We start from the raw sequence: 27396 nt of genomic DNA on the forward strand, positions 1-27396 counted from the left end.
GCCTGATTATGAGCCATAGTATGTCCATTTATATGCACAGAACTCTGGCAAAGAAAAAAATAATAATCACATTATTAATATTAATTAAAATAATAATAATAATAATTATTATACTATATTATACAGTATTCAGCGGGGACGGCTCTTCTTATATGCAAAATAGGCTGCCGCCTAGGGCGCCAGTCCAAGAGGGGGAAAGGGGCGGGCGTGATTAGGGGGCATTTTGGAACCTTTGTCCTTCTCTGACGGTACCAATGATGCGCATGCCAGTGATAGGGCACCAAAATTGTGTGTTTTTATTTTAGATGTAGGTTATTTTACGTCTCCTTATGGAAAGAAACAAGTGCGTATGGAACGGTAGGGAACGAAACTGTGTGTAACGAGGACACTTTCTCTGTGACTCTCTCCCCGATCACCACCTCTCCATGCATTTTAGACAAAAAATAATCTTAAGGACTCTACGAGTCGTGCCCGTTCCAACGTGCCCCACCCCCACGCTGTTTTTAGTTGTTTTATTTGGAGGAATAGGGCACGGCAATTGGGGCGCACAGAGAGCCACATTTGATTAGACATAAAAATATATTTATGATTCCCTGTGCCTTTTGTAAGATTCGATCTGTTTTATCCTGTTATTGTAATGCACACTGATTGACAAAACAAAAAAAAACGACTGCGCGACTTTTTTTTTTTGCTGTTGTTTTTTGTTGCTGCTGCTGGAGTTGATGTTTCTGCTGCTGTTGTTGTTTTGTGGCTGCTGCTCCTACTGCTGCTATTTCTGTTGCTGTTGTTGTAGTTTCTGTTGTGACATTACAGTGGGAGGATTATAAGACGGGTGTGTCTTCGGAGAGATAATCAAAAGGATCTCCCTCCCGAGATCAGAATGAAAAACTTGACCCATAATTTATTAACGCTAATTAAAGGACGTGACTGGATTATGATGAGACGGTGCACAGAGTTGAAATTCCCGTTTCCGGTGAGGGCTACAACTTCCGGTTCCGGTGACGTCTTTGCTCTGCGTTACTTCATTGAGATGAGATGGTACACACTGTTGACTCAATACCAATCAATAAAAAAATTAACCATCTCTAACCTTATACCGAAACTTAACCATCTCTGACCTTATTCCTTAACCTAATCATCTCGAACATTATACCTAAACATAACAATCCCTAGACTTATACCTAAACTTAACCATCCCTAACCTTATACCCTAATTTAAATATCTCTAACTTTGTACCTCAGCTCAACATAACTACCATCTCTAATATCTCTAACCTAGTGACATTTCCAGTTCTGGTGAGGCCTTTGCATGTGCGTTGCTGTTGTTGCTGCTGGTGTTGATGTTGCTGCTATTATTGTTGCTGTGGTTGTTTCTGTTGTGATATTACACTTAGAGGATTATAAGAAGGGTGTGTTTTCGGAGAGAGAGTCAACAGGATCTCCCTCCCGAGGTCTGTTTGGAAATTTGACCCAAAACTTAGGGACGCTAATTAAAGGACCGTGTCTGGATTAAGATGAGATGGTGAACACAGTTGAAATTTCCGATTCCGGTGAGGGCTACCACTTCCGGTTCTGGTGACGTCTTTGCTGTGCTTTACTTTGTTGAGATGAGATGGTACACACTGTTGACTCAATACAGATGAGGAGATTTCTGGTTCTGGTGAGAGCTACTACTTCCGGTCCCGGTGACGTCTTCACTTGTGTGCTGTTGCTGTTTTTGTTGCTGCCGTTGTCTGCTGCTGGTATTGTCACTGCTGGTGTTGTCATTGATGCTGCTGCTGCCGGTGCTGTTGTTGGTGCCACTAACCTGATACATTAACTGGTGTTGTCGTTGCTGCTGCTAACCTTTTACCTAAACTTAACTCTCGCTTACCTTTTACCTCAACTTAACGTAACCTTATACCTCGACTTAACCATCTATAACCTGAGTGACCTTTCCAGTTCCGGTGAGAGCTACCACTTCCGGTTCTGGTGAGGTCTTGGCGTGTACATTGCTGCTGTTGTTGTTGCTGCTACTGGTGTCGATGTTACTGTTGCAGTTGTTTCTGTTTCTGTGGTTGTTGTTGCTGCTGTTGTTGTTTTCTGTTGCTGCCACTGTGGTTGGAGTCGCTTTTATTGGTGTTTTTGATGTCTTTGTTGTTGCTGTTGCTTCAGGGGCATTTTTTTGTAATGACCAGCTGACAACTACGTTCTCTCTTTCTTTTTTGTATTTCTTTGTAAAGCGCATTGTGTTGCCCTGGTATGAAATGCACTCTATAAATAAAGTGTGACTTTACTTGACTTGACTTGAAGAATCTCAGTTGACTGACGGGTTTCCAACTGATGATTCAACCCAGCCTTATTGTAAAGCTTTTCATTTTGAATGAGACAAGAGCAATAGTTGCAATTGCTTAATAAGTGAAGAACATTTAAGAAAAAAATAATAATAATTTAAGGTGAAATTACAGTTATTTGATGAAGGTTAAGTGCAGCTTGTATGTTATGAACTGTATTTATAGGCCATGGTTATTCCTCTTTGTCAAAGGTTTGTCATGCCTGTCTCAGCCCTGCATGATTTTATCTCTGCATGGGAGGGGAACTTGTTTTAATACATCATGTTGCAGAGGAAGTCTCTACAAAATGTCAGAACTTCCGCTTTAACTGATTGTTCTAAGCTAGTTAGAATAATTCTTGCTAACATTTTAAGATTGATAAAATCAACACAGATTAAACCCTACTAAATATAATAATTGAAAACTAATATTATAGTAAGTAGTAAGAACATAACTCCAATTATAATATTTATCAACTTATTTATTAATACTCATTAACTATAAAGCTGGGAGTTGTTGAGACTATAATTAATATAGAACCTGAAGAAACTACATGATAAAGGAAAGTTGACGACGTAACTGGTGATTTTGTGAGGTGTGTGAAATTCTTGCAAATCCTGTGTTTCAAACAGACGTGTAATGAGTTGAGAAAGTTCTCATCCGGTGTCTGACTGGTGACAATCTTTAAAAACCACATCCACTGTGAACCTAACCACATGCAAAATGGTTCACACTCACTAGGGGATTGAACTCCTCCATCACTGTTAAAAAAGTTGCCGAACCACCGCTAGTTTTATACATTTTGGTCAGGTCAAAATCAGATCTATTCTGCATAATTTTTACTTGGGTTTTTTTTACATCCGCATTGTGTTTGATATTTATTTTAAAAGGCAGTATTTTAAACCTTGCTGACCAAAAAATAAACAAATAAAATCTTACCACAAAAGTAAAATTCACCTCCATTAGTAAGAGTGAGTTTATATATTTTGTGAAAATATACAGTATATGTATTCTGAAAATGTAAAACAAACCAATTAAAAAACGATGACCTGTACTGTGCGTGCGTCTGCGTGTGTGTGTGTGTGTACATTTGTGTATAACAGAGGGCCCAAACGTGTTCAAACAAATAATTCCCATTGTATACAAGGCAAGACCCACTATAACCCGAGACAAAGTTAAATCCGAGTATCGTGCCGTCCACATTGTATTTTTTATTGTTTTTTTCTGACCTTTGAAAAAGAGAGCGTGAGTGAACGAGTTATTTCCCAGGTTCAATGAGGTAAACCCCCAAAAATACCGTATTTAATACAAATACCGCCTCCATTGTCCTTTGTAGTTTGTGTCGCGGCATCAACCGGCGCCTTCTGTAATGTGGACAGACCGGTTCGACTTCTTCATTCGAGAAACGACCGTAGCTTAATCACCACATTGAGCTCCACAAAGCGCCTGTGGGGACCCCCTTCCGCATGAGAATGTAGTTCCAGTTGTAGTTCATCACTGCATTGACCAGCAGCCTTATTATTAACACTGATAACATCCTTCCGCGCTCACCTGCATGGTCGTGTTCCCGTTGACCGGCTTCGACTCTTCGTTCTTCATTTCTTCCGTTTCGAGTACTTTCTCGATGGACTACATTTTCAAAGTGGGCTTCTCTTCTCTACACGGCATTCTTGCACACCCGTGAAATAGTAGACAGGTTTCTTACGTCCGTTTTTAAATTAAGTTTAAGAGTGAGACGGGTCGGGAAAATCGGCGATTTTACAGAAGACAAAGTGAGACTGAGCGCCCAACGCGCAGGTGTAGAAGCATCAACACAAACAGACGTGACGCAAATCTCCAGGAAATACAGAAATTTTTTTTTTATAATAATTATACAATTATATAAAGGAAAATCTGAAATATCATTTTTATTATTATTATTAGTAGTAGTATTATTATACATTATTATATTATTATAAATATAAATAACATAATTCATTTAATTGCCCTTGTGGCTTCCAATCTAAAAAACCTGGAAATAAAAGGACAGGCCGAATAATATTGAATTGATAACAGTGCTATTAATATTAATAATACATTGTTTTACATTATTATTATTGTTATTATTTTTATTATTATTAATAATAATAATAATAATAACAATAACAATATATTCCATAAAAAATAATTTTAAATATATATTTATATTTTATATTATATTTTCATATTTACATTTTTTGAAGATGCCCTTTTCGCAGTGGAATTAAATCATATGTTCTTGAAATGATTGAACCACAAGACAAAAATTGCAAACTAAATAATAATATAAAACCCAACAAATAAATACATAACCTTTTTGAATGTATGGGACACAGTAAAATGTTTTTAAGACACAGTAAGACCTCCTATAAACGTATAGTGGAATATTTAACTCTCCAAATCAATTGTTTTTTTGTTATTTATTTTTTGTTTTTTTCAGAAGGGATAACAGGTGACCAACAGTCAATTTGACCAATGCAATTTGAGGAAGTGCCTGAATAGAACAATATGCAATGAAATAATCTGCAGTGAGGAAGCAACCATTTCAAAAGTGACACCTTGTGCAAACATCAGTGCCAGTGTCTACTGCACTGCTGGTAAAAAAAAAAAACATCAACAAAAGCCACTGAATAATCCAAACACTGAATCATAATCTTTAATAAATACTCAATACCCCTCTCCACTGTACACTCCTCTTCTTAAATTTATGTTAAAATTCACTGGATTTTTAAAGATATGAAAAGTGAAGCTGACAAGGAAAAAAAATTCTCTATCCATAAAAGTGATTATGATGTGTACGTATGTACGTATGACTGGTGTACGTTAATATTGTGATTTGCTTTTGTGAAGCCCAGGTCAGTTTAAAAGAAGGGAAATAAATGTGATGTACACCTATCAAGGCTGTGTGGAGACACCTAGATTTTGAAATAATTTAGTCATTCAGGTGCTGATCCCGTCACTCAGGTAGCTCTTATTTTTAGGGCCGTCTTGTGAACTCTTTAATCCACCTAAGCCCTTGGCACAGCTTTGAAGTCATCCAATCTGTTGAGGCTCTAAACTAAACAGCACTGCTTAGCCCAGCAGATCTGGGTTGTTCAGTGATGAGCATGTTATCAAGCATTAAGGGCGGAGGAGGTTTTGAGTTTGAGCTTGAAGATGTGATTGGGTTTACATTTTATTCTCAGAGAAGGGAACTCCAACGGCAGACGATGAGCAGGAATATTTCCAAACCACCACCGAGTTCCAGCTTTTGTCTTTCTCCTGACAAACCTGAAAGCAGTCTGGGGAGCAACCCACGCTCACATCCCCACATCTGGATGGATTCTGAGGCAGCGACGAGGGCCAATCACCAAAAAAAATACTGGATAATTTCCACCTGTCCTATGGTGACCCTGACCGGACGACCCCGCAACCATCTCCTTGGCACTAACATTGCAGAGCAGGGGCAGATGGAGTGGGATGCCGGACCAAGAGAAGAGCCATCCGCTCCGGGCTTGGTGACGCTCCTGAATGTGGACGAATGTGTGCAGGATGAAGTCAGCTGGTAGGTACTTCCAAGGCTTTCATCATTGTATCTCGTAGGACTTTGAAAGAAAGTTTGGAAAATGTGCCTCAGCATCAGCCCCGGGGCCAAATGGAGTCCCATACAAGGTGTACAAGAATGCACCAGATGTCCTGAGGTTTCTCTGGAAGCTTATGAGAACAGCATGGCAGAAGGAGATTATACCTAAAGTGTGGCGTAGGGCAGGTGGAGTCCTCATCCCAAAGGAGAAGGATGCAGAGAACATCAGCCAATTCCGTCCAATCTCCCTACTAAATGTTGAGGGCAAAATCTTCTTTAGTGTCATTGCACAGAGGATGGGCGAGTATCTGCGAAGAAACGAGTACATCGACACATCTGTACAGAAGGCAGGAATATCAGCATTCTCCGGGTGTTCAGAACATTCCAGCATGATCTGGCACTAGATCCAAACGGCAAAGGTAGAGAGAAGGGACCTCCATGTAGTCTTTCTGGACCTTGCCAATGCCTTTGGCTCAGTGCCCCATGAACTCCTGTGGTCTGCCTTCGACTTCTTCCATATACCAGACACCATCACAGCCCTGGTTAAATCCTACTTCCAGGACGTGCAGTTCTGCTTCAACACCACTGACTTGACCACCTCTTGGCAGTGCCTAGAAGTAGGCATCATGGCAGGGTGCACTATCTCACCTCTGGCATTTACGATGGCAATGGAGGTCATCATCCGAGCCTCAAAGTGGGTTGTAGGTGGACAGCGGGTTGACTCTGGTCTGCGCCTCCCTCCGCTCAGAGCTTACATGGATGACATTACAATATTGACCACCACTGTGCCATGCACCAGGAGGCTGCTCAGGAAGCTGGAAGAGAACATCAGGTGGGCCCGTATGAAGATCAAACCATCCAAGTCACGAAGCATCTCAATTGTGAAGGGAGTGCTCTCTGACCTGAAATTCTTCATCGGAGAAGACCCAATCCCAACAGTGTCTTAGCACCCTGTAAAAAGCCTTGGGAGGTGGTATGATGCAAGCCTGAATGACAAAGACCAGGTGCAACAACTGCCTAAGGACATCAGCAGTGGCCTACAGTCCATTGACAGCACCCAACTGCCTGGGAAGCTAAAGGCCTGGTGCTTGCAGTTTGGACTCCTACCCCGGATGTTGTGGCCCCTCGCAGTCTATGAGGTACCAATCTCAACTGTAGAGAAGTTGGAAAGAACAGTCACAGGATACATCAAGAAATGGCTTGGAGTTCCACGATGCCTTACCACCATAGGCCTCTACAGAGACAGCATCCTCAAGCTGCCCCTCACCAGTCTCACAGAGGAGTTTAAGTGTGCAAAAACAAGACTCCAGATGACACTGAATGAATCCAGAGACATAGTGGTGAGCAACAATGCACCAACCTTAACCACTGGCCGCAAATGGAGACCAGCCAAAGCAGTGGAGGAGGCAACAGCAGCCCTCAAACATGCTGACATTGTGAGCCATGTTCAGCAAGGAAGAGGAGGCTTTGGGCTAACAGCCACCCCCCCAGCGTGGAGTAAGGCCACAGCACGAGAACGGAGGAAGATGGTGGTGGAGGAAGTACGTCACCAGGAGGATGCTGCACGATGGGCCAAGGCAGTCTCTCTTGGCAAACAAGGATTGTGGACAAGATGGGACAGTGTGGAGAGGAGGAAGATCAGCTGGAAAGACATGTGGGCCATGGAAGCAAGACAGTTGAGCTTCTCCATCAGAGCTACATACGACGTCCTTCCAACATCAGTCAACCTTCACCAGTGGTTTGGTGAAGACCCGGGGTGTGCCCTATGTTCTATGCCAGCCACCCTCAGACACATTCTTACAGGGTGTAAAACCAGTCTCACCCAAGGACGTTATACGTGGCGTCACAACCAAGTCCTGAAGGTCCTTGCACCCACTCTGGAGGACAAACGAACTGCCACCAACTCCCTACCACCACCACCAGCATCCAACCAACAATGGGCAACTATCTTTGTCCGTGAGGGGGCTAAGGTAACCAGAAGCTGCTCTACACCATCTGAGCGAGGCCAGCTACGCTTAGCCCGTGACTGGAAGATGCTGGCTGACATTGGCCGACAGCTGGTTTTTCCTCCAGAGATTGCTACAACTACCCTGAGACCTGACCTGGTGCTGTGGTCTCCTCCTCTGAAGAAGGTGTACATTATGGAACTCACAGTACCCTGGGAGGACGCAGTGGATGAGGCTTATGAGCGAAAACACCTACGCTACGCCGAGCTCGCTGCTGAAGCACACCGTGGCTGGAACGCTGAGGTCCGCCCAGTGGAGGTGGGATGCAGAGGGTTTGTGGCAAGATCTACCACCAGACTGGTCGCTGACCTGGGAATTCGAGGCCAGAACCAGCGCTCAGCCATCAAAGCTGCATCAGAGGCAGCCGAAAGGAGCAGCCAGTGGCTTTTTATGAGGAGGAAAGACCCTTGTTCGGCCCCAAAGTAGAAAACCAGTAGGTGCGGTCAGCTTTGGCTTGACTCGGGGAGTAGGACACCCCTGCCATGCATAGGCCCTCGAGAAGTCTGCCATCAATATGGCTTTCTTTCTCGTGACGAGTCTGGACTCATGCAAGCTCAGGTCCGATCAGCCTGTAGCTGGCCACCTTGGGGAGGGTGTATAGTGTAGAGGCCGAAACATCCCAAGATCCAAGGATACACTACTGATGATGCGTATCCAGCTCCCACCATTCACCACCATTCATCACCAAGACGACAAGATAACATCAAGACGTTCTACCATTCATCACGACACTCTTAGGTATGTGCTTGCACAAAGGAATTTACATCTTATCCTGTGTTTGATAAACTTAATTCCTAGATTTCTCATCCTAGCTGTGGGTTCTGCTCTCAAAACAAATGTAGTCATGTTATGTGTGTTTCATGTAAACTGAGCTGTACAATTAGCCCAAAAACTGATACCACCGGCCTTGACTGTGTCAGAATGAGGTATTGCCTCATTTAACCAAGAAGAGAAATTGGAAAAATCTGTCCTTGCGTGCCTATGGGAGAAACGTGCGGTGGCACGCCGTGTATTAAAGAATATATTGGATAGAAGTAAGCATCAGCCATATCCGATTTTAAGTTCTGTTTTCTTTACTCCAATACAATTACAACCATTGTGAATTTACTTATTTCGACAGTGTCTGTTTATCCTCAGAATCTCAGAATATTTATTCATGGCAAACGTTTTTAACATTAAATCCATAAGACAAACTAATCGTTTTTAAAAAGTGACTACTTACACCGATCAGCCACAACATAAAAACGACCTGCCTAATATTGCTTAGATCCTCCTTGTGCTGCCAAAACAGCTCTGACCCGTCGAGGTATGGACTCCACAAGACATCTGAAGGTGTCCTGTGGTATCTGGCACCAAGACGGTAGCAGCAGATCCTCTAAGTCCTGTAAGTTGCGAGGTGGGGCCCCCATGGATTGAGCTTTTTGTTTCAGCACATCACACTTGGAGGCAAAGTCAACACCTTGAACTCTTTGTCATGTTCCTCAAACAGTCCTGAACAATTTTTGCAATGTGGCAGGGAGCATTATCCTGCTGAAAGAGGCCACGGCCATCAGGGAATACCATTGCCTGTACTTGGGGTGTACTTGGTCTGCAACAATATTTAGGTAGGAGGTATGTGTCAAAGTCACATCCACATGAATGCCAGGACCCAAGGTTTCCCAGCAGAACATTGTCCAGAGCGTCACACTACCTCTGCTGGCTTGCATTCTTCCCATAGTACAACCTGGTGCCATCTCTTCCCCAGGTGAACAACGCACACACACCCAGCCATCCACATGATGTAAAAGAAAACGTGATTCATGAGACCAGGCCACCTTCTCCCATGGTCCAGTTCTCACGTGCCCATTGTAGGCGGTGGACATGGGTCAGCCTGGGAACTCTGACCAGTCTGCGGCTACGCAGCAAGCTGCAATGCACTGTGTGTTCTGACGCCTTTCTATCATAGCCAGCATGAACCTTTTCAATTCACTTTTTGATACAGTTGCACTTCTGTGGGATCGTACCAGATGGGCTAGACTTCCCTTCCCACTCACATCAATGAACCTTGGGCACCCATGACCCTGTTGCTGGTTCACCGGTTGTCCTTCCTTGGACCACTTTTGTAGGAACTAACCACTGCATGCTGGGATCACCCCACAAGACCTGCTGTTTTGGAGATGCTCTGACCCAGTCGTCTAGCCATCACAATTTGGCCCTTGTCAAAGTCACCCAGATCCTTACGCCTACCCATTTCTCCTGCCTCCAACACATCAACTTTAAGAACTGACTGTTCACTTGCTGTCTTATATATCCCACCCCTTGACAGGTGCCACTGGAACGAGATAATCAATGTTATTCACTTTACTTGTCAGTAGTTTTAATGTTGTGGCTGATATTTTAGTTACTTGTTGCTGTTCCAACAGTTACTAGTAACTATTTTGGTTTTACTAGTCAAAATGTATTAGGTATTAGTACTTATTTATTAGACACTAGTAAATATTCTGATGGTTACTAGTATCGATTTCAATGTTACTAGTCACTGTTAATTGAGTACTAGTACATATTGAATAGTGACTTTTCCTATTGTTCCTAGTAACATTTTTTGTTTTACCAGTAACAACGTACGTTTTTCATGAGAAATTACTAGTCAAAACAGCTTGATAATTAAATTAAAAATGTTACCAGTAAAAAAAAAAGTGTTACTTGTAACAGCAAGAAATGGCACTAGTGACACAACAAGTTACTTGTTCGTCCTATGGATTAAATGTTAAAACGGTTTGCCATGAATACTTCACCTTCCATCTACTTATGAGGCATAAGTAGATGGAAATGGCCTCCAGAGACCCATTCCCTGCATGTAGGACATATGGACAGAGGGACAGACTAACTGACTGACCCTGGAGTTGATCCTAGTGTGTGTTGCAGAAGCTGCACCGAAAAGCAGCTCCCCTCTGAGGACCAGTCTGCGCTCTCTCCAGGCTGTCAGGAAGAGCAAAAGTTTGGAGAACGATGCCCAGTACCCTGTGGATGGAACCGGTTGCCTCGCTTCTCCCATAACCACAAGGCCCCAGTCAGGTTGTCTTGTGTTACTGTAGCTCTAAACACCCTCATCAATATCAACATAATTTATGAAAATGAGCAAATGTGATTGTATGCACATCTGCTGCAACTCTCACTGTGTTGGAATAAAGAAGTTTTCAGGCTTAAAAAAAACCCCCATTATTTTCTTTTTTATTTATGGTTACCCAATTTTCAAAAAGGAGATTACATGTTTTTTCAAGGCTTAGATATTTGCCTGTGTCCGTTGGACTCCATAAGGACAGTGAGAAGCTGTCGCAAAGTGGTAAGATTTGCATAGTAACACATTCAGCGCAATTGTGCTGATGAAGTCGTCGTAAATGATGGGAACCAACATTTGAATGAGTTTTCTGGGTTGGAAAATCGTGAACTAATCATTTTAAGTAGTCAAAAGAGCAATGCCCAATGGTGCCATGATGCTCTGAATCACCAGAAAACATATGTATTCCCCAGATCTATCATCTCCCAGAAAGGGACAGAGTCGGAGTTAATCACTCTCTGAATCATTCACAGAGTCCAGTGGCCTATTGGTGGGGTCACAACAATCCTGGGTGCAAACACTATTCCAGAAGGCGTCCTTTGACGGGCTGCAAAGATCCCAGTCCCACAGTCCTTCCAACTACAGGATTCCTCACAAGCCAAGCGCTTCGCTGGTGTAGGCTACCTGTCCAGTCACGGCCGTGTCTTCTTCTCTCCAGAGAGGCCATCCGTGTTAGCTTGGTGCAGGAATTCACTCCCCATCAGAAGGTGATGGATGTCATAAGGGAACATCCTGCACATTTTTTTGGAGGTTTAAAAAAAACAAAAACCTAGAATTCTATGCATTTACATCCAAAAAAATAGTAACAAACATATCTGCAAAACTAGTTGTATTGAGGTACCAACATTCTAACCTAAAATCACTTATCAAACCTTTTTTGAAATAGTATTTTTGTTTTAATCCTTTCATGGAATATCAGATGGTTATTTTACCTGACAAGTGTCAGAACATGCAGAAACTAATATGTAAGCTTTGACTTTTGCAATTTTACAGAAAAATATTAAAATATACATCCTGTGTATGCTTAGTGAATAGGAACTACTGAAACTACTGTTTTCAAATGAAGCAGACTAATCAGTGCAGACTAATAATCAGACTGTCCTGCACTGGTTGGGACCAAAAAAAGACAGAAACCCAGTCAGGAAATATTAGGTTATTAGAAAGTTCTACGGTATCATATATCTGAATTGCACAATACCCTGTATGCTCTGTACTCTTCCAAAACCCTCTTACTTTCACTGCCTGGTTATATGGGTTTTCGCACTTCATCTAAATGATTAGGTGGCTATGTTTGTGATTCTTTGTCTTATCATTTTCTCCTCGGGAATTACATCCTTACTTCCTCCAGTAATGCACATTACTCAGTATTCAGGCGGTACCGTAAAAGTGTAGTCTTTTCTAAGCAATTACACTAAAATGTTTTACAAACAAATGGTTTTCATTTATTTGTGGGTTCATTTAGATTTGTAGCACAAAAGATTTAACAAAGAAAAAACTTTTTTGTAATTGAACAGATAATAGAAAGACAATATGGGGAGAAAAAGAGATTTAGGACTGCAAACTGATGCTATAACATCTGAAGAAAGAGAACCTAGTTTTCAGTCTTTTGTAAATGCCACCATGCAGATCAATATGTGTTGTTGTAAATTTCACAATGGAGATCAGCACAATGTAAATTCTCATGAAGAGATGGCAAAACTGAACATAAGAGCACCAACTCTGGTGATCACAAGTTTATGTTTTCATATTTAAAGCACCGAAAAACAGCTCAAATGGTGACCATGTTTAACACAAGCAACTGGCAAACAAAGCTACAGTACACCAACAATTTAGGCTGAGAAGTTTAGTCTTGATTTTGACACAATGTATAAAAAAGGTTCTGGTATTTAAAAGGTCCTGGAATATTTTCCTAATTATCAGAGTCCATGTCGCTGTCCCCTCCTATGGAGTGGAACTCTTCACTCTCCTCATCCTCACTCAGCTGCACCTGGGAGAGGACAGCTGGACCCCTCCTCCGCACTTCCTCTTCCTCATCCTCCTCCTCATCCTCCTCCTCACTCATTCCATACTCTTCTCCGTTGTCCATCCCAGGAGGCTGCATCTGACTCTGGCTCTGGCTCTCTGTCTCCTCATAACTCCCATAACTGAAACAGGGAATAAATAAACAAAATAAAATCACACCATCTCAGGGTATCTGCATTGCATCTGTTTTAGCCAAGCAGCAACCATTAGAGCAGAGTGTTGAAGCGAATGCGGCAGTGCTTTAAACTGAAGATCAGCTAATGGCCACGAGATACTGCTTCGGAAAACCTCGGACCAAATGGAAATCAATGGAAAAAGAAAAGTTCTGAGGAGAAATACAAAGTAAATTCTTCCACAAGACCTTAGAGTCTCTCTCAATATCTAAGTTTACTTTCTCAAGACGTTTGTCACACACACACACACACACACACACACACACACACACACACACACACACACACACACACACACACACACACACACACACACACACACACACACACACACACACACACACACACACACACACACAGTATATGCAGTGAAATGTCATTGCAACCCACCCTGATTATGCACAATACTAAACTGAACACAATAGCTAACCTAATTACTACCTAACTAAACTAACTGATTCCTAAAATGTAATGCAGTTAAAACTAGAATAATATAAAATAAGAGTCAAAAGGGTAATATATTGAGTGGGGGTACGAAATAGAAATAAAGGGAATAGACTTATGTATATGGAATAGGCTTTTTTTATATACAGATATGTGCAGTGAAGTGGCATGTGAATAAAGTAAGGTAGTGTGTATAGAGATATACAGTATACAACAGTAAGACACAGCAATACAGTAACACCGAACAGAAAAGCAATACAGCGCAGTATGCAGTAACCCAGTGCATTGATACAGTATGCAACATACAGTAAAGTAAGGCAGTGGGGCCTATGTGACTGTCTCAGTGAGGGCCCCCTCAGCATTTACAGCCCTTACAGCTTATGGTTTTGGACTTCAGATTTCTTAAAATACCTTTTTAATGCTGGCTTCAACTAAACACTAAGTCTGTATCCTCTATCCAGTTGATATTACAATATGAAGCAAAACAACATTCATTAATTTGTGGGGGAATAACATATAGGAATGGGGCGATATTGAAAACCATGACAAGTAGCGATATGACGCTTGCCTAATCGAACAAATCCAACCCAGGTAAGTAACTTACAGATTGTGAGTTAAGTGTTCTCTTCCACCCCCATGAAACTGTTTGTGTTTTATGCTAGTTGTGGTGCAAAGAAATGTAACCAAATTCTGATTATTACTATTCGTAATAAATACTGTACATGTATGGACTTTTCTTTACTTTTTTTGTTTTAAATTAATACAATTTGTCCTGAATTGATGCTAAATAAAATGTTCTGCCTTTTTAATTACACACAGATATCCCGTCCATAGGTAGGAAAGTGCACACTGATATAACAAACCTTGAGTATCAGTGACCACAAGCAGACTTTTGCTTGATCGCAAAGTGATTTATCAACTCCATTTTCCTAGTACCTGACGTTACTGTCTTCCATGTGCGGCTCGCCGTCCCCTTCATAGGACATCATGCTCTCGTCCTGGTCCATCCCCATGCGGGCTGTCTCCTGGTGAGCCCTGTGGGGGAGTGGGGGGCGCATGTCCACCTCTCTGTCCGAGTCGCTGCCACTCTCTGACAGGTGGATGGCTGGTGGAGGAACATGGAGCATGCCGGTCATATGACAATCCATACACTGCTATGGGGAAATTTTGATTAAACTTCCTGCTTATTGGACATTAATACATTACAGTGCTCAACTCTCTTGCACTTCACAAGTATTTGTATGTTTACTATAAATGTAAATAAAAAAGTAAATTAAAAGTAAAAAATATACTTTATCATTACTCTAATTTTATATATATATATATATATAATTTTCCATTTTAAAATAATTGTTTTACTCTTTATATTAATTTTCTTTTAATTTAAATCAATCTATAAATACTGGATGTATTCCTTGTTCTATCCTTCTTGTCAAGCTGCTGTATCAATAAAAATCCATCTTAATCGTATTTTATTTTGGTTGTAAACTCGACTGTGACCTCGACATCTATTGACAATGAGTTAAAAAACCAAAGTGCCTCCATGTTGGACCTACAGGAGAAGGGATTGTCGCCCTCCTCTTCGCTGGCATCGTCCTCGCCGTCGGACATGAGCAGGTCCTGGTACAGCACGCTGGCCTGGGGCAGACGGCTGGAGCCTTCATCCTCTCCCTCATCGTCGTCGTCCTCCTGTCTATGCAGCTGCCTGTGCAGCCGCCTGTGCAGCGGCAGCAACATCTCATCGTCGTCCTCGTCGTCCTCCAGGTCTCCCTCCCCGTCCTCAGCCTGATGGGATGGAGAGGAACGTTGAGATACGCGTTAGACTGACGAAAACGTCAAACTAGAAATCACAGCCACTCGACCATTTCAACAGCAAATCGGTGTGTGGAATTGTTGAGTCATGTTACCCTGGAGACTGAAGATAGTGAGCGTTTCAAGAAATAATGTCTGTTCATTTGAGGAACGGTGTGGTCTACGTTCCACTGGCCAGACCCACCCAGGATAACTTTTCAAAAAAAAGCATTAGAGGATTTAGAGGATTTTAAAATCCTCCACATGATTTTGGCCATCTTTATGAAAAATCGTTAACTAATAACTGTGACCCACCGATTAACTGCATATGCATTATGTTAATTATGGCCAAAAACCCAATTTGCTGATGCAAAGCCCATAATTATAATTCTACACAAATTGAAAAACTAATATCTTCATGTCTGAAAATTGGCCGACTTCAGTGCCCTCTGCACGTTTTCCCATAACTTAGCCTTTCTTACAGGAGCTGGAGTCTTGGGTTTGCCATCGTCGTCCTCCTCGAAGCCTTCGATGTCCACGTCTGACTCTTCCTCCCCAAGCCTTCTACCATGACGACCCTGAGGGACATGAAACGGCAAGATGGAAATTAACCACTTTAATTCACACATTTATCCTCGTCAATGACTGAATGCTGAAAGGCAAAGGATCCGGTAGAGGAAGGAGTCTCTCTCTCTCTCTCTCTCTCTCTCTCTCTCTCTCTCTCTCTCTCTCTCTCTCTCTCTCTCTCTCTCTCTCTCTCTCTCTCTCTCTCTCTCTCTCTCTCTCTCTCTCTCTCTCTCTCTCTCTCTCTCTCTCTCTCTCTCTCTCTCTCTCTCTCTCTCTCTCTCTCTCTCTCTCTCTCCCTCCCTCCCTCCCTCCCTCCCTCCCTACCTGCCCCCCTCTCTTCTCTGGAGTGACCATTAGAGAAGCATCACAGAACAAGCTGCTGCTCTCTCTGTGAAGACTCCCTGAAGGCCCCCTGTCAAACAGATCAGCCAACTGGCACATGGGACGGAAGGAGAAAAGCACAGGTTGGTGGAAAAGAGTGATTACACTAATAGAGCTAGATTAGAAAAGTGACTGAAGACAAGAGGGTTTGAAAATAGGGAGTGCTGCAGAAGTGAGAAGAGGAGGAGTAAGGACAGGGTGTGGAGGGTGCAGTTTAGATATTTTGGTCCGGGGGTTCTCCATGACAGTGCCAACATTCTCACGACAACAGCAGTTACAGCCTGTGACAAATGTCCTTTGTCTTCCTCCTTTTATTATCATTTTGGAGTCAGCAACACTACTTTTTGTTGTGTAACAATTCACATTTAATATTAGTTCATGATCAATTTTGTATTGTAAAATTAAGCTCTCTGCTCTATAAATAGTTACGATATTTAGGAAAATGTATTTTGTTGACATTTTGGGGGCATAGCCCATGTTTCATTGTGGTGTTAATGTTAGTGAAATTCTAGTTATTTCTGACTGCTCACATCCTCAATTTCACCAACCTAAATATATGAACATTTAAGCCTTTTTAGTTTCTCTGGCTTGATTTAATACTTTTTTAATGCCCTGTAGATACCCTGCTGTGGTCATAGAGCAGTTGTGTGAGTAAACAAGTCAGCACGGTTAGGGTTAGGTTTGGGCCTGGTCCTGGTCCTACCTGCGGGGTGTACGGGCCTGGAGTCATAGGGTCCAGGCTCTCCAGGTCTGCAGCGTCCAGAGCAGCCTCTTTGGCCGTAGAGATGTCCTTCTCCAGCTGGGTCAGGTGCTCGTCATACTGGTAGGACCATTTTCAAAACAATATATAAATAAAAAAATACATATAATAATAAAACATAATAATAATAATATTCAGTATGCTTAGGTAAAAAAATGGAAAACCCTGCTTAATAGTAGTCTGGTGCATGATAAATAATAATGTTGATTTATAAGTGCGGAACCCAAGGTCACTTTATATAAGTATATACACACACTGTTGACCTTTTTACCGCGTACAATCACCTACTGCCTTCACGCTGCCAATCAATAGCTTTTTTGCAATATTTGTATTTATAAGCAGTCATTTTCAGAATAGCTTTGACTAAAAAAAAAAAAAAGCTAAAAGCTTATTTCACAGCTAAGTTTTAGCTGTGTGCTACGTGCTCCCCTTCTTCTCCCGCTCTCCTTCTCTCTTTCCCAGGTGTTCCTTACCAGGTGATTAGTGGGTGGGTCTTCCCCTTATTTAAGGGAGGCTGGAGGAGAAAGAACGGGCTCTCAGACCAAGTAGCCTGCTGACTGTTTTCTTTCTTTTGCGTCTTGTTTATTTATTTTGCAGATGGGGGTCTGGTAGTCCAGTTTGTTAGTTTCGCTTATTTTATTAATTATTATTTATTACTTATTTTAGTAGTCGGGGGAGGGGGCTCTGGGTCCTACGGCCCATTGTGTGGTTGGCCCAGTTTCCTCCATCCGTTTTGTTTGGCCAGGCCTCCAGACTACCATAGTTTTTTTTTTTTTTTTTTTTTGTGGCCTTAACACTGTGAAATTACCCAACAGATTTACACAAAATGTGTTGGAAGTGCCAGAAAATGCAGCCGCACAGCACATACCTCTGCCAAGGTCTGTTTGCATATGTTGACAATATCCAGGGCGGTCTTTGTGTACGGGCTGTCTGCACCTATAAATAAAAAAATTCTTACATATTTACAAATATTTTAATATTCAAAAACCGATACAAGATTTTAAGCAGTGAGACAGACAGTCAGCGTTGGAGGTGGCAGGATTGTCCTAAATGGCAACACTGACCATTGTACTTGATGCTGTTGGCGTGGACCAGACTGACATCAGATAGGAAGGTGACACGGTTCTGGTACTTGTGTTTGGAGATGTTCTGTTGAGCCACAAATCAGAAAGACAGAGGGAGAAGAAGGTTACAGATACTGTTTCTATTCCCAGGAGGATGAATCTCTCTCACCTTGCGGATGTTCTCCAGATCCATGGGGTTGGCAATGACCTTGTAATAATCTGGCACAAACTTTTTGTTGACAGGATGATGGAAGGGCCATGACTGGAAAAGAAAGTGATGAGGGGAGCATCAAAAAATGTATACATATACAGTATATTCACGTTAAATGGAAATTGTATCGCACAAACAATTTTTGCATAGAACAACTTGTACTTTCCATTATCTTGCCATGTTTTTATATTTCTAATGTGTATAGTTAACTGAGCTTATATTGTATATTCCACTTTTTCATATTTTTATTTTATTATTCATAATTTCCCACTGTGGATAAATAAAGTATATATCTGGTATGAGACAATGATATGGGACAATATTGTCTGGGATTTTGGGATCGTAATATTGTGATATAGTTAAATGTTGTCAGTAATGCAATGTTCTTAACTCTATAGACATTTCTGGTTGTTCTAATCAATGCCCCTACCTGATTGGTCATAATATCCACATTACTAATGATCGATTCTTGGATATTTTGTGTGTGTAATATTTTATGAAAGCCCCAGTAGTCATTGCCAAAATATTGTCAAATTATTAATAAAGGTTTTTGTCAAAAACATTGTGATATTTGATTTTGTCTATACTGCCCAGGCCTAGTCAGTTAGCAGCTTTTCTAGCAGTTCGGAATGAAATGTTGCTTTAACTGTTCAGTGCAGAACAAAACATAAGTTAACTCTAAACATCAGGTCACGCAGAGGATTGAGGAGTGGACTCACATCAGGAACCACCATCATCTTCTGCGTCACAATGTTATCCATGATGAAGGAGAAGGCCACCTGGTCGTCGTCATCCAGCAGGGGGTTGATGGCCTTCTCCAGTCTCACCAGCCGGTCCTCCTTCTGCACACACACAAGCAAAGTGTGTAAGTGTCAGAGTGGGAGAAAACAGTGGGAAGAAAACATGGAACAGGAAGTGACCTCACACCCACCTCTTTCAGCTTGGTGTCACAAAGGTCCAGCATAGACTGGGCAACTTGGGTAATCGGATGCTTTGCCCCTGAAACCACACAAAAGAAGAGCAGCGAGTAAACACATTTTCCTCCAGACCACCAGCTGAGCAGTCTTGTTCTCTCTGGACAGTTAGTTGTTAAAGGCCACCTCCAGTATTTTCTTTCTTTGACTATTTTTTTTATATTAAATGCTTTTTTTTTACGACACTCCCTATTGCAGTCCATCAACTCCACAGTCACTACCAAACGTGTGGTAAATAACAGATATTAGCACCAAAACTTCACAATTTCAAGTTCTTGTCAATATCTAATTTGAAATAAGTGACTTATCCAAGGTGGTGTGAGCTATCTATATTGAAAAAAAGCCTAAACAAAACCTTTTTTTTTTTTAAACACTGAATGTCATGACCTCATATCACCAACACCACCGGTCACATCAGCATACAGCTGTTAGCTCGGTCAAATAAAAATTTTAATCAAAGCTAATCTTATAACACCACTTCTTACACTAAAGCTCTCTACATAAAAAGCTAACTGTGCACAAAAGCTTATCTGTGAAATAAATTAACATTTGGGTCGTGACTTAATGACTATGCTCTAATGTTTTGATCCTGAGGCTAGGCCAGTTCAAAGGTATTCTGGAGAGCTACCATTGTACGTGGCGCTGTTTTTGACGATGACCTCCACACTTTCACGGAATTCCTCCCTGGATGGGTACATGCGCTTGCGCACGTTCTCCCTGAGCGTCTGCAGGTCCATGGGCCGTGTGATGATCTTGTAGTAGTCCTTCACCACCTTGGCATTGACCGGCGTGTGGAACGGGTATGTCTGTGGAGGGAAGAGGCAGCTGAGAAATCTGTGAGAACAGTTGAGTAGTTCTGTGTGAACTGTGTGTGTCTGGCTGATCTTACGTTGGGATGATCCCGCATGTCATTTATGACACTCTCCAGGACAGAGGACAAGGTCACCATGGGGTCGGTGCGTCTGCGGTGGATGGACTTGTGTGGTCTCTGTTCATTAGAAAAAAAATAGTAAGATTACTTGTAAGCTCCTCCACAAGTTCCTTCATTAATAACCTTTATTTGTATAGCACCTTTCATACAAAACACGCAACTTAAAGTGTTTTGCATTTCAGCTCAATTACAGATGCTAAGCATCCAGGTAATTTTAACATAAAGACCCTCCGTATATTAATACACAGATACAGTTGGGCAAAAAAGTATATAGTCAGCCACCAATTGTGCAAGTTCTCCCACTTAAAAAGATGAGAGAGGCCTGTAATTTTCATCATAGGTACACTTCGACTATGAGAGACAGAATGGAGGGAAAGAATCCAGGAAATCACATTGTAGGATTTTTAATGAATTAATTGGTAAATTCCTCGGTAAAATAAGTATTTGGTCACCTACAAACAAGCAAGATTTATGGCTTTCACAGACCTGTAACTTTTTCTTTAAGAGGCTCCTCTGTCCTCCACTCGTTACCTGTATTAATGGCACCTGTTTGAACTCGTTATCAGTATAAAAGACACCTGTCCACAACCTCAAACAGTCACACTCCAAACTCCACTATGGCCAAGACCAAAGAGCTGTCAAAGGACACCAGAAACAAAATTGTAGACCTGCACCAGGCTGGGAATAGGTAAGCAGCTTGTTGTGAAGAAATCAACTGTGGGAGCAATTATTAGAAAACGGAAGACATACAAGACCACTGATAATCTCCCTCGATCTGGGGCTCCACGCAAGATCTCACCCCGTGGGGTCAAAATTATCACAAGAACGGTGAGCAAACATCCCAGAACCACTTGGGGGGACCTAGTGAATGACCTGCAGAGAGCTGGGACCAAAGTAACAAAGGCTACCATCAGTAACACACTACGCCGCCAGGGACTCAAATCCTGCAGTGCCAGACTTGTCCCCCTGCTTAAGCCAGTACATGGCCAGGCCCCTCTGAAGTTTGCTAGAGAGCATTTGGATGATCCAGAAGAGGATTGGGAGAATGTCATATGGTCAGATGAAACCAAAATATAACTTTTCGGTAAAAACTCAACTTGTCGTGTTTGGAGGAGAAAGAAAGCTGAGTTGCATCCAAAGAACACCATACCTACTGTGAAGCATGGGGGTGGAAACATGATGCTTTGGGTCTGTTTTTCTGCAAAGGGACCAGGATGACTGATCCGTGTAAAGGAAAGAATGAATGGGGCCATGTATCGTGAGATTTTGAGTGAAAACCTCCTTCCACCAGCAAGGGCATTGAAGATGAAACGTGGCTGGGTCTTTCAGCATGACAATGATCCCAAACACACCGCCCGGGCAACGAAGGAGTGGCTTCGTAAGAAGCATTTCAAGGTCCTGGAGTGGCCTAGCCAGTCTCCAGATCTCAACCCCATAGAAAATCTTTGGAGGGAGTTGAAAGTCTGTGTTGCCCAGCGACAGCCCCAAAACATCACTGCTCTAGAGGAGATCTGCATGGAGGAATGGGCCAAAATACCAGCAACAGTGTGTGAAAACCTTGTGAAGACTTACAGAAAACGTTTGACCTCTGTCATTGCAAACAAAGGGTATATAACAAAGTATTGAGATTAACTTTTGTCATTGACCAAATACTTATTTTCCACCATAATTTGCAAATAAATTCTTTAAAAATCAGACAATGTGATTTTCTGGATTTTTTTTTTCTCATTTTGTCTCTCATAGTTGAGGTATACCTATGATGAAAATAACAGGCCTCTCATCTTTTTAAGTGCGAGAACTTGCACAATTGGTGGCTGACTAAATACTTTTTTGCCCCACTGTATGTTGAGATTCCTTTGAGATGTTCATGTGTTGGAAGATCACAAAAACCTTAAAGCGGCTCACATTCAGGTAGTCGCAGTGCAAAGCACTGCCCACTCGCCTCTTCTTCTTTGGTGGCAGTTGCTGTTTGGGGAACTTGAGCACTAAAGATTTTCTGCGCACCTCATCAGCACTAGAAAAGAAAGGGACACAGTCAACACAATAGTGGATTATTATATTATTCACTTTTATGCAATTCACTATACAGAGTATTGTATACCAGATACAAATAAAAGGATCAGGAAAAAAAAACATTATTTTAATACATTTTCACTTCAAACCCCAATATGGCATTTGCATTCACAATGACAAATGCCCATTTATAAGCAGTTGCAACGACTGCAAAATGAAAAAACTAAAAATTTGATGTCCGTATCCTTATTCAAAAAACAGTTTTTGCCCATAGCCAACCAGCCAACTGAACAAAAAACGTGAATGTCTTATGACTATTGATATTAATCGTTTGGTGGGTAAAAACAAAGATTCTGACAGCCCAAATTGGACCAGCAGGCCCCACTTTGGCCCTATGCGGCCTAGCTTAGGAAAATACATTTATCTTTTCTTTTTCTACCTTTCGATGAGCTGCTTGCCCAAGACAATCTTGGTGCCTTCCACCTTGATCAGCTCCTCGTTGTCGTTGTGGATGACCGTCTTCTCCAGCTCCTCCTCCTGCTCCTCTGTCATGGCCACTGGGTTTGAGGGCGGAGCGTTTGTTTGGTAGTACAGCGGGCAGAACTTATTGGTCCTCATGTGGCCAATGGCGCCACACGCACCACACTTCAGCTAGGGAAGAGAGCCGCACATTAAGGAAGAGAACAAACACTCCTGATAACTAAAGGTACTGAAGTTATTTTAATCAAAAGCATCATAATAGTGATTTTATGAACTCTAGATATCAAAAGGCTATTGCCTTGTGCTTGGGACCCAGTGTAGGCAATAGGCATTAGTATTTAACAATTTGCATTGGAACGGAAAGCCTTCTCAATGGCTTTAGTTGGAGGTTGAGAGTTAGACAGGGAAGACAAAGTAATAGAAGAGGATAGTTAAGTACTGAATCGGCAAGCTTACTTTTACCTTGAGGTCTGGCCTCTCCTTGACCTTCTTGGCCTTCTTCTCTGGTGGGCCCTTGAACTTGTCCTTTTCCTGGTTGCGCTTTAGCCTCCTCAGCTGTTCCTGAATACGCCGGCGTTCCTTCCGCATCTCCTCCCGGTGCTGCTCATCAAACAGGGCAAACTTGCGTCTGGAGTGAATACAAAAACAAACAAAAAGATAAACATAAAACTGTAAAATCAACCTGAGCCTATTGCAGTGGAATGCACTGATCAATACACAATGGAATGCACCGCTCAAATCTGAACTTGGACCCACATGAACTCGTCGTCCTTGGTTGTTCGGATCCTGGTGTAGGCATCAATGACGGAGGCCTTTCGAACCGTCTCGCAGCGCACATACTCCTTGCCATCCTCGTCCCTGAAGGTGCGGTAGATTTTAAGGCGTCGCCCGGTGGCTGAGGAGTTGAGGCTGGTGACGGAGGACGCATCGTCGTCTTTGTGAGAGCTGGTGGACAAGGCGCTCGCTGAGGAAGCAGAGATAAGCGGAAGTTATTCTCTGTTATCTAGTACATTACATTACATTAAGCAGATGCTTTTATCCAAAGCGACTTACAATTATTCAAACACCGACGGACGCAGCCATCAGGAGCAATTAGGGGTTAAGTGTCTTGCTCAAGGACACTACAGCATGCTAGCTGGAGGAGCCTGGGATCGAACCAGCAACCTTTAGATTACTAGACGACCAGCTCTACCTCCTGAGCTACCGTCCCCCCAGTACTTTCTGGCTATATGATGTGAATCAAGATTTAATATACAACAATATATCCACCCACCAGGTTTAAAAAAAAAAAAAAAAAAAAAAAAAAGTTTCATACCATCACAGCCCGGACTGGGACACACTCACACTCACACAGGCCCTTGCGGCGCTCCTTGCGGCCCTTGATGTCGCTGTCCTCGCCCATCAGCATCCTCTGCAGCTCCTTCCTCTCCTGCTCCTCCCGCTCACGCGACAGCTGAGAGCTGGTCTTCTTGTTTTGCAGCATGTTCTCGATGTTCTTCCCCATCTCCTCAAAGTCGCTGTCCTCTGCTGAGCTACTGTCTGTGTCTGTGGAGAGAACCTCGGTCGACTCCAGCACCCTGCAGGGAAGAGGGGAAAACGCAGTCACATGCTCGCTCAAGGATGATGTGTGGTGAAATGCTCAATCGTAAACTCCAAAGGGGGGTGTAGGTGTAGGCGCTGACTGTCAAGAGGAAATCTCATCCAATCAAAAAAGATCCCTGCCAAAAATGATAATACACACACAGGTTCATCAAAAATGTAACAGATATAGAGTGTGCACTGTGGAGAAATAACTGATAAATGGTATGTCCTATAACGGTGGTATTCAAACCTTCTTGCCGAGCACCCCCTCTTTAAGACTTCAAATACACCCCAGTTTGAACACCACTGTTCTATACTGATGTACCGTGGACACAGGATAAAAAAATGGCATATGTCGATCACTGGATAGGTAAATTTGGTGAGTATATTCAGTATATTCTCACTTGTTCTGCAGGTCAAAGATTCTCTGGCACTCCTCCTTGTAGCGCTCCTGGTGCTCAGCCACAGAGAAGCGGGACCCTCTGGCAAACTTGCTCATGGGGCCCTCGCCTGAGCGGGCCTGCTCGGTGGACATGGTCCTAACCACATCGATCACCTCCCAGCGAGAGAGCTTCTTAATCTGGCAAAACACACGCAAAAACACTTTTAAAACCCAGCAACAGAGCTTCTCCATGGGAAAACACACTTTTCCCGATTTATGGATTCCTTGTGTATTGTAAAATGTGCATCTGTATCGTCCTGTAGTCTATGCTGCCGTGTCCTCTTTGTTTATAAGGCAGAGATGTTGCAAACATACCAGTTCTTTGTAGAGTGGGCAAGATCAGTCAGTTTTTTGTGAGCCGTCTATTTCAGGAAACATGTCCTGAAACAACCGATTCACAGTTGCAGCCAATCCTTGAACGTTGGGCTTCAGTAGAATTACAACCCCCCGCCGAGTAACTCAAACAAATCTTTTAAAAGAGGAACAAATACCAACAGTTCGTCAAGAAACCGCAGACAAAGGAAATGTAAGCATTTAAAAAATAATTTTGCTGTCTGTTTCTATGAAAAATAAAAACTGTATATGGTACATAGACTGTAGGCTGCAGCATACAATTAGTTGTGCGTTTCACCAAACAAAACCAATAAAAATAAGTGTGTTTTGATTGTAGTTGTATTATTTCTTTATTTAGTTTACATGAAAAACAAATCTCCTGTCCGGGACTCTCGGTGGTCTCCCACAAGCTTGGAGAACGACAACCAAAGTCGGAACTTACTTCTAAATTAGGCCTTGCAGATCAAATGTAAGTGCTTATTTCTAGCCTCAAATTTGTTCAGAAACAGATTTGAGTGCACTGATAAGGTGAAATCAGTGAACGTTACAGAGTAAATACAATGAAACCTGGAAGTGTCATGATCTCCGCCTTCATCTACCTTCCCCTCCCTCTCCTTACCTGTCTCAATAATCCAACTCCATTCACCTGCGCACACAGCTGTTCCCAATCTGAAATCTAACCACTATATAAGCCTCTCTCACCAGTCACCCATTGCCAGATTGTCTTTGATGCTTGCACCAGACTCTCCAGCCTTCTCCGGACTGATTCCCCGCTACCGACTCTGCCTCGCTCCGACCACGTAGCCTGCCTGCCCCCCCGCCTGTCTTCTGTCTGCACTCCTCGTTATTGAACCTGCCTGTCCCTGACGACGTATCCTGCCTGCCCCCTGCCTGTCTTCTGTCTGCTCTACAAATAAAAGACATTACCAAATATCCCTGCTTGTCTTTGTGCTGCAATTGGGTCCTAACCACACCCGTTACAGTACAATCTGGCCACCAATGGACCCAGCACAAAACCCCGAGTTGCTGGCACACCTGGGAAGGGTGGAGTCACAGCTCCAACACCAGGAGGCTGTCCTAGCCTCCACCTCAGCGGTTGCTCGGCTAGCAGCGGCTAGCCAGGAGCAAGGGCTCGCCACGCTAGCCGCCCAGGTCCAGCAGCTCGTGATCGCTCTCGGTCGGTTCATCCCGCCGCCCGCTTCCCCGGACCCACCTCCACCAGCACCGGCCCAGCCTGGGTACCCCCTGCAGCCCCGGGTGGAGGTTCCAGAACACTACGCCGGAGATGCAGACGGCTGTAGTCCGTTCATCACAAACTGTTCCATCCTCTTTACTCTGCAGCCCCACACCTTCGCCTCCGAGGATGCCAGGGTGGCGTTCGCCCTAAATCACCTGACGGGCCGCGCTCGGCTGTGGGAACGACGCACACCAGCTTGCTCCACCTTCCATGCCTTCGCCGCCGAGCTCCGCAAGGTGTTCGGGGTGACGTGACATCACGGGGTCCCGATGCTGCTGGTGGTCTCCTGGGGCTCAGTCAAGGGTCCCGCTCCGTGGTTGATTACGCGATCGACTTCCACACCCAGGCTCGACTGAGCGAGTGGAACCCGGCAGCCCAGATTGACGCATTCCTGATGGGATTAGCAGAGTACGTGAAGGAAGAGCTAGTTTCCCACGACCTGCCAACCTCTCTCGATGGCATCATTGAGCTTGCTTCCCGTATCGACCGACGCATCCAGGCCTGGCAGCGAGAGAGGCATCAGAGGCAAGTGGAGCGCCGCCCAGCAACCCGTCTCCCAGGTTCCTCCGGGCCGCCAGCTCTTCCGGCCCATCAACCCACGAGTGAGGCCCCTCCCATGCAGGTTGGCCGGGCCAGCCTCACCCCGGAGGAGAAGGAGAGACGCCGGGTGGGGAACCTTTGTCTCTACTGCGGTCTAGCTGGACACTACATCTCCGGGTGTCCGGTAAAAGGCCGGGCTCGCCAGTGAGGGAGGAGGTCCTGGTGAGCCACACCTCCAAACCGTCCTCCAACCTACGCCCCCTGTGTCAGGCTCGGCTGCTGCCGCCCCAATGCTCACATTCCCTTGCCATACTTATTGACTCTGGTTCTGATGTTAACATCATCGACGATAACCTAGCACGGCAACTGGGTGTTGGTCGAGTTCTCCTGCCTTCTCCGGTTCCTGCCACTACCCTGGATGGCCGCCTCCTGGGGACTGTCACCCATCAGACGGTGC

The 27396-nt window shown here is 43.4% G+C and overlaps 1 protein-coding gene across 1 annotated transcript in view; it reads right to left on the bottom strand.

Moving 5' to 3' along the window:
- Nucleotides 1–11145: 11145 nt before the first annotated feature.
- taf1 (TAF1 RNA polymerase II, TATA box binding protein (TBP)-associated factor) overlaps nt 11146–27396 on the bottom strand; it is a 56068-nt gene continuing 39817 nt past the window's right edge. Inside the window, exons 23-41 of the mRNA XM_080013662.1 lie at nt 24792–24967; nt 24157–24383; nt 23563–23770; nt 23269–23434; nt 22766–22977; nt 22219–22327; nt 20272–20370; nt 20011–20188; nt 19340–19407; nt 19128–19250; nt 18367–18459; nt 18198–18282; nt 18002–18069; nt 17077–17193; nt 16317–16424; nt 15908–16003; nt 15191–15419; nt 14571–14739; nt 11146–13139 (exon numbers count right to left, since the gene is read on the bottom strand). Coding sequence (XP_079869788.1) covers nt 12905–13139; nt 14571–14739; nt 15191–15419; nt 15908–16003; nt 16317–16424; nt 17077–17193; nt 18002–18069; nt 18198–18282; nt 18367–18459; nt 19128–19250; nt 19340–19407; nt 20011–20188; nt 20272–20370; nt 22219–22327; nt 22766–22977; nt 23269–23434; nt 23563–23770; nt 24157–24383; nt 24792–24967 — 2766 coding nt within the window. The 3' untranslated portion in view covers nt 11146–12904. The remainder of the gene's footprint in view (nt 13140–14570; nt 14740–15190; nt 15420–15907; nt 16004–16316; nt 16425–17076; nt 17194–18001; nt 18070–18197; nt 18283–18366; nt 18460–19127; nt 19251–19339; nt 19408–20010; nt 20189–20271; nt 20371–22218; nt 22328–22765; nt 22978–23268; nt 23435–23562; nt 23771–24156; nt 24384–24791; nt 24968–27396) is intronic.

The sequence above is a fragment of the Zeus faber genome, assembly GCF_960531495.2.
Source record: "Zeus faber genome assembly, chromosome: 14".
NCBI lineage: Eukaryota > Metazoa > Chordata > Actinopteri > Zeiformes > Zeidae > Zeus > Zeus faber.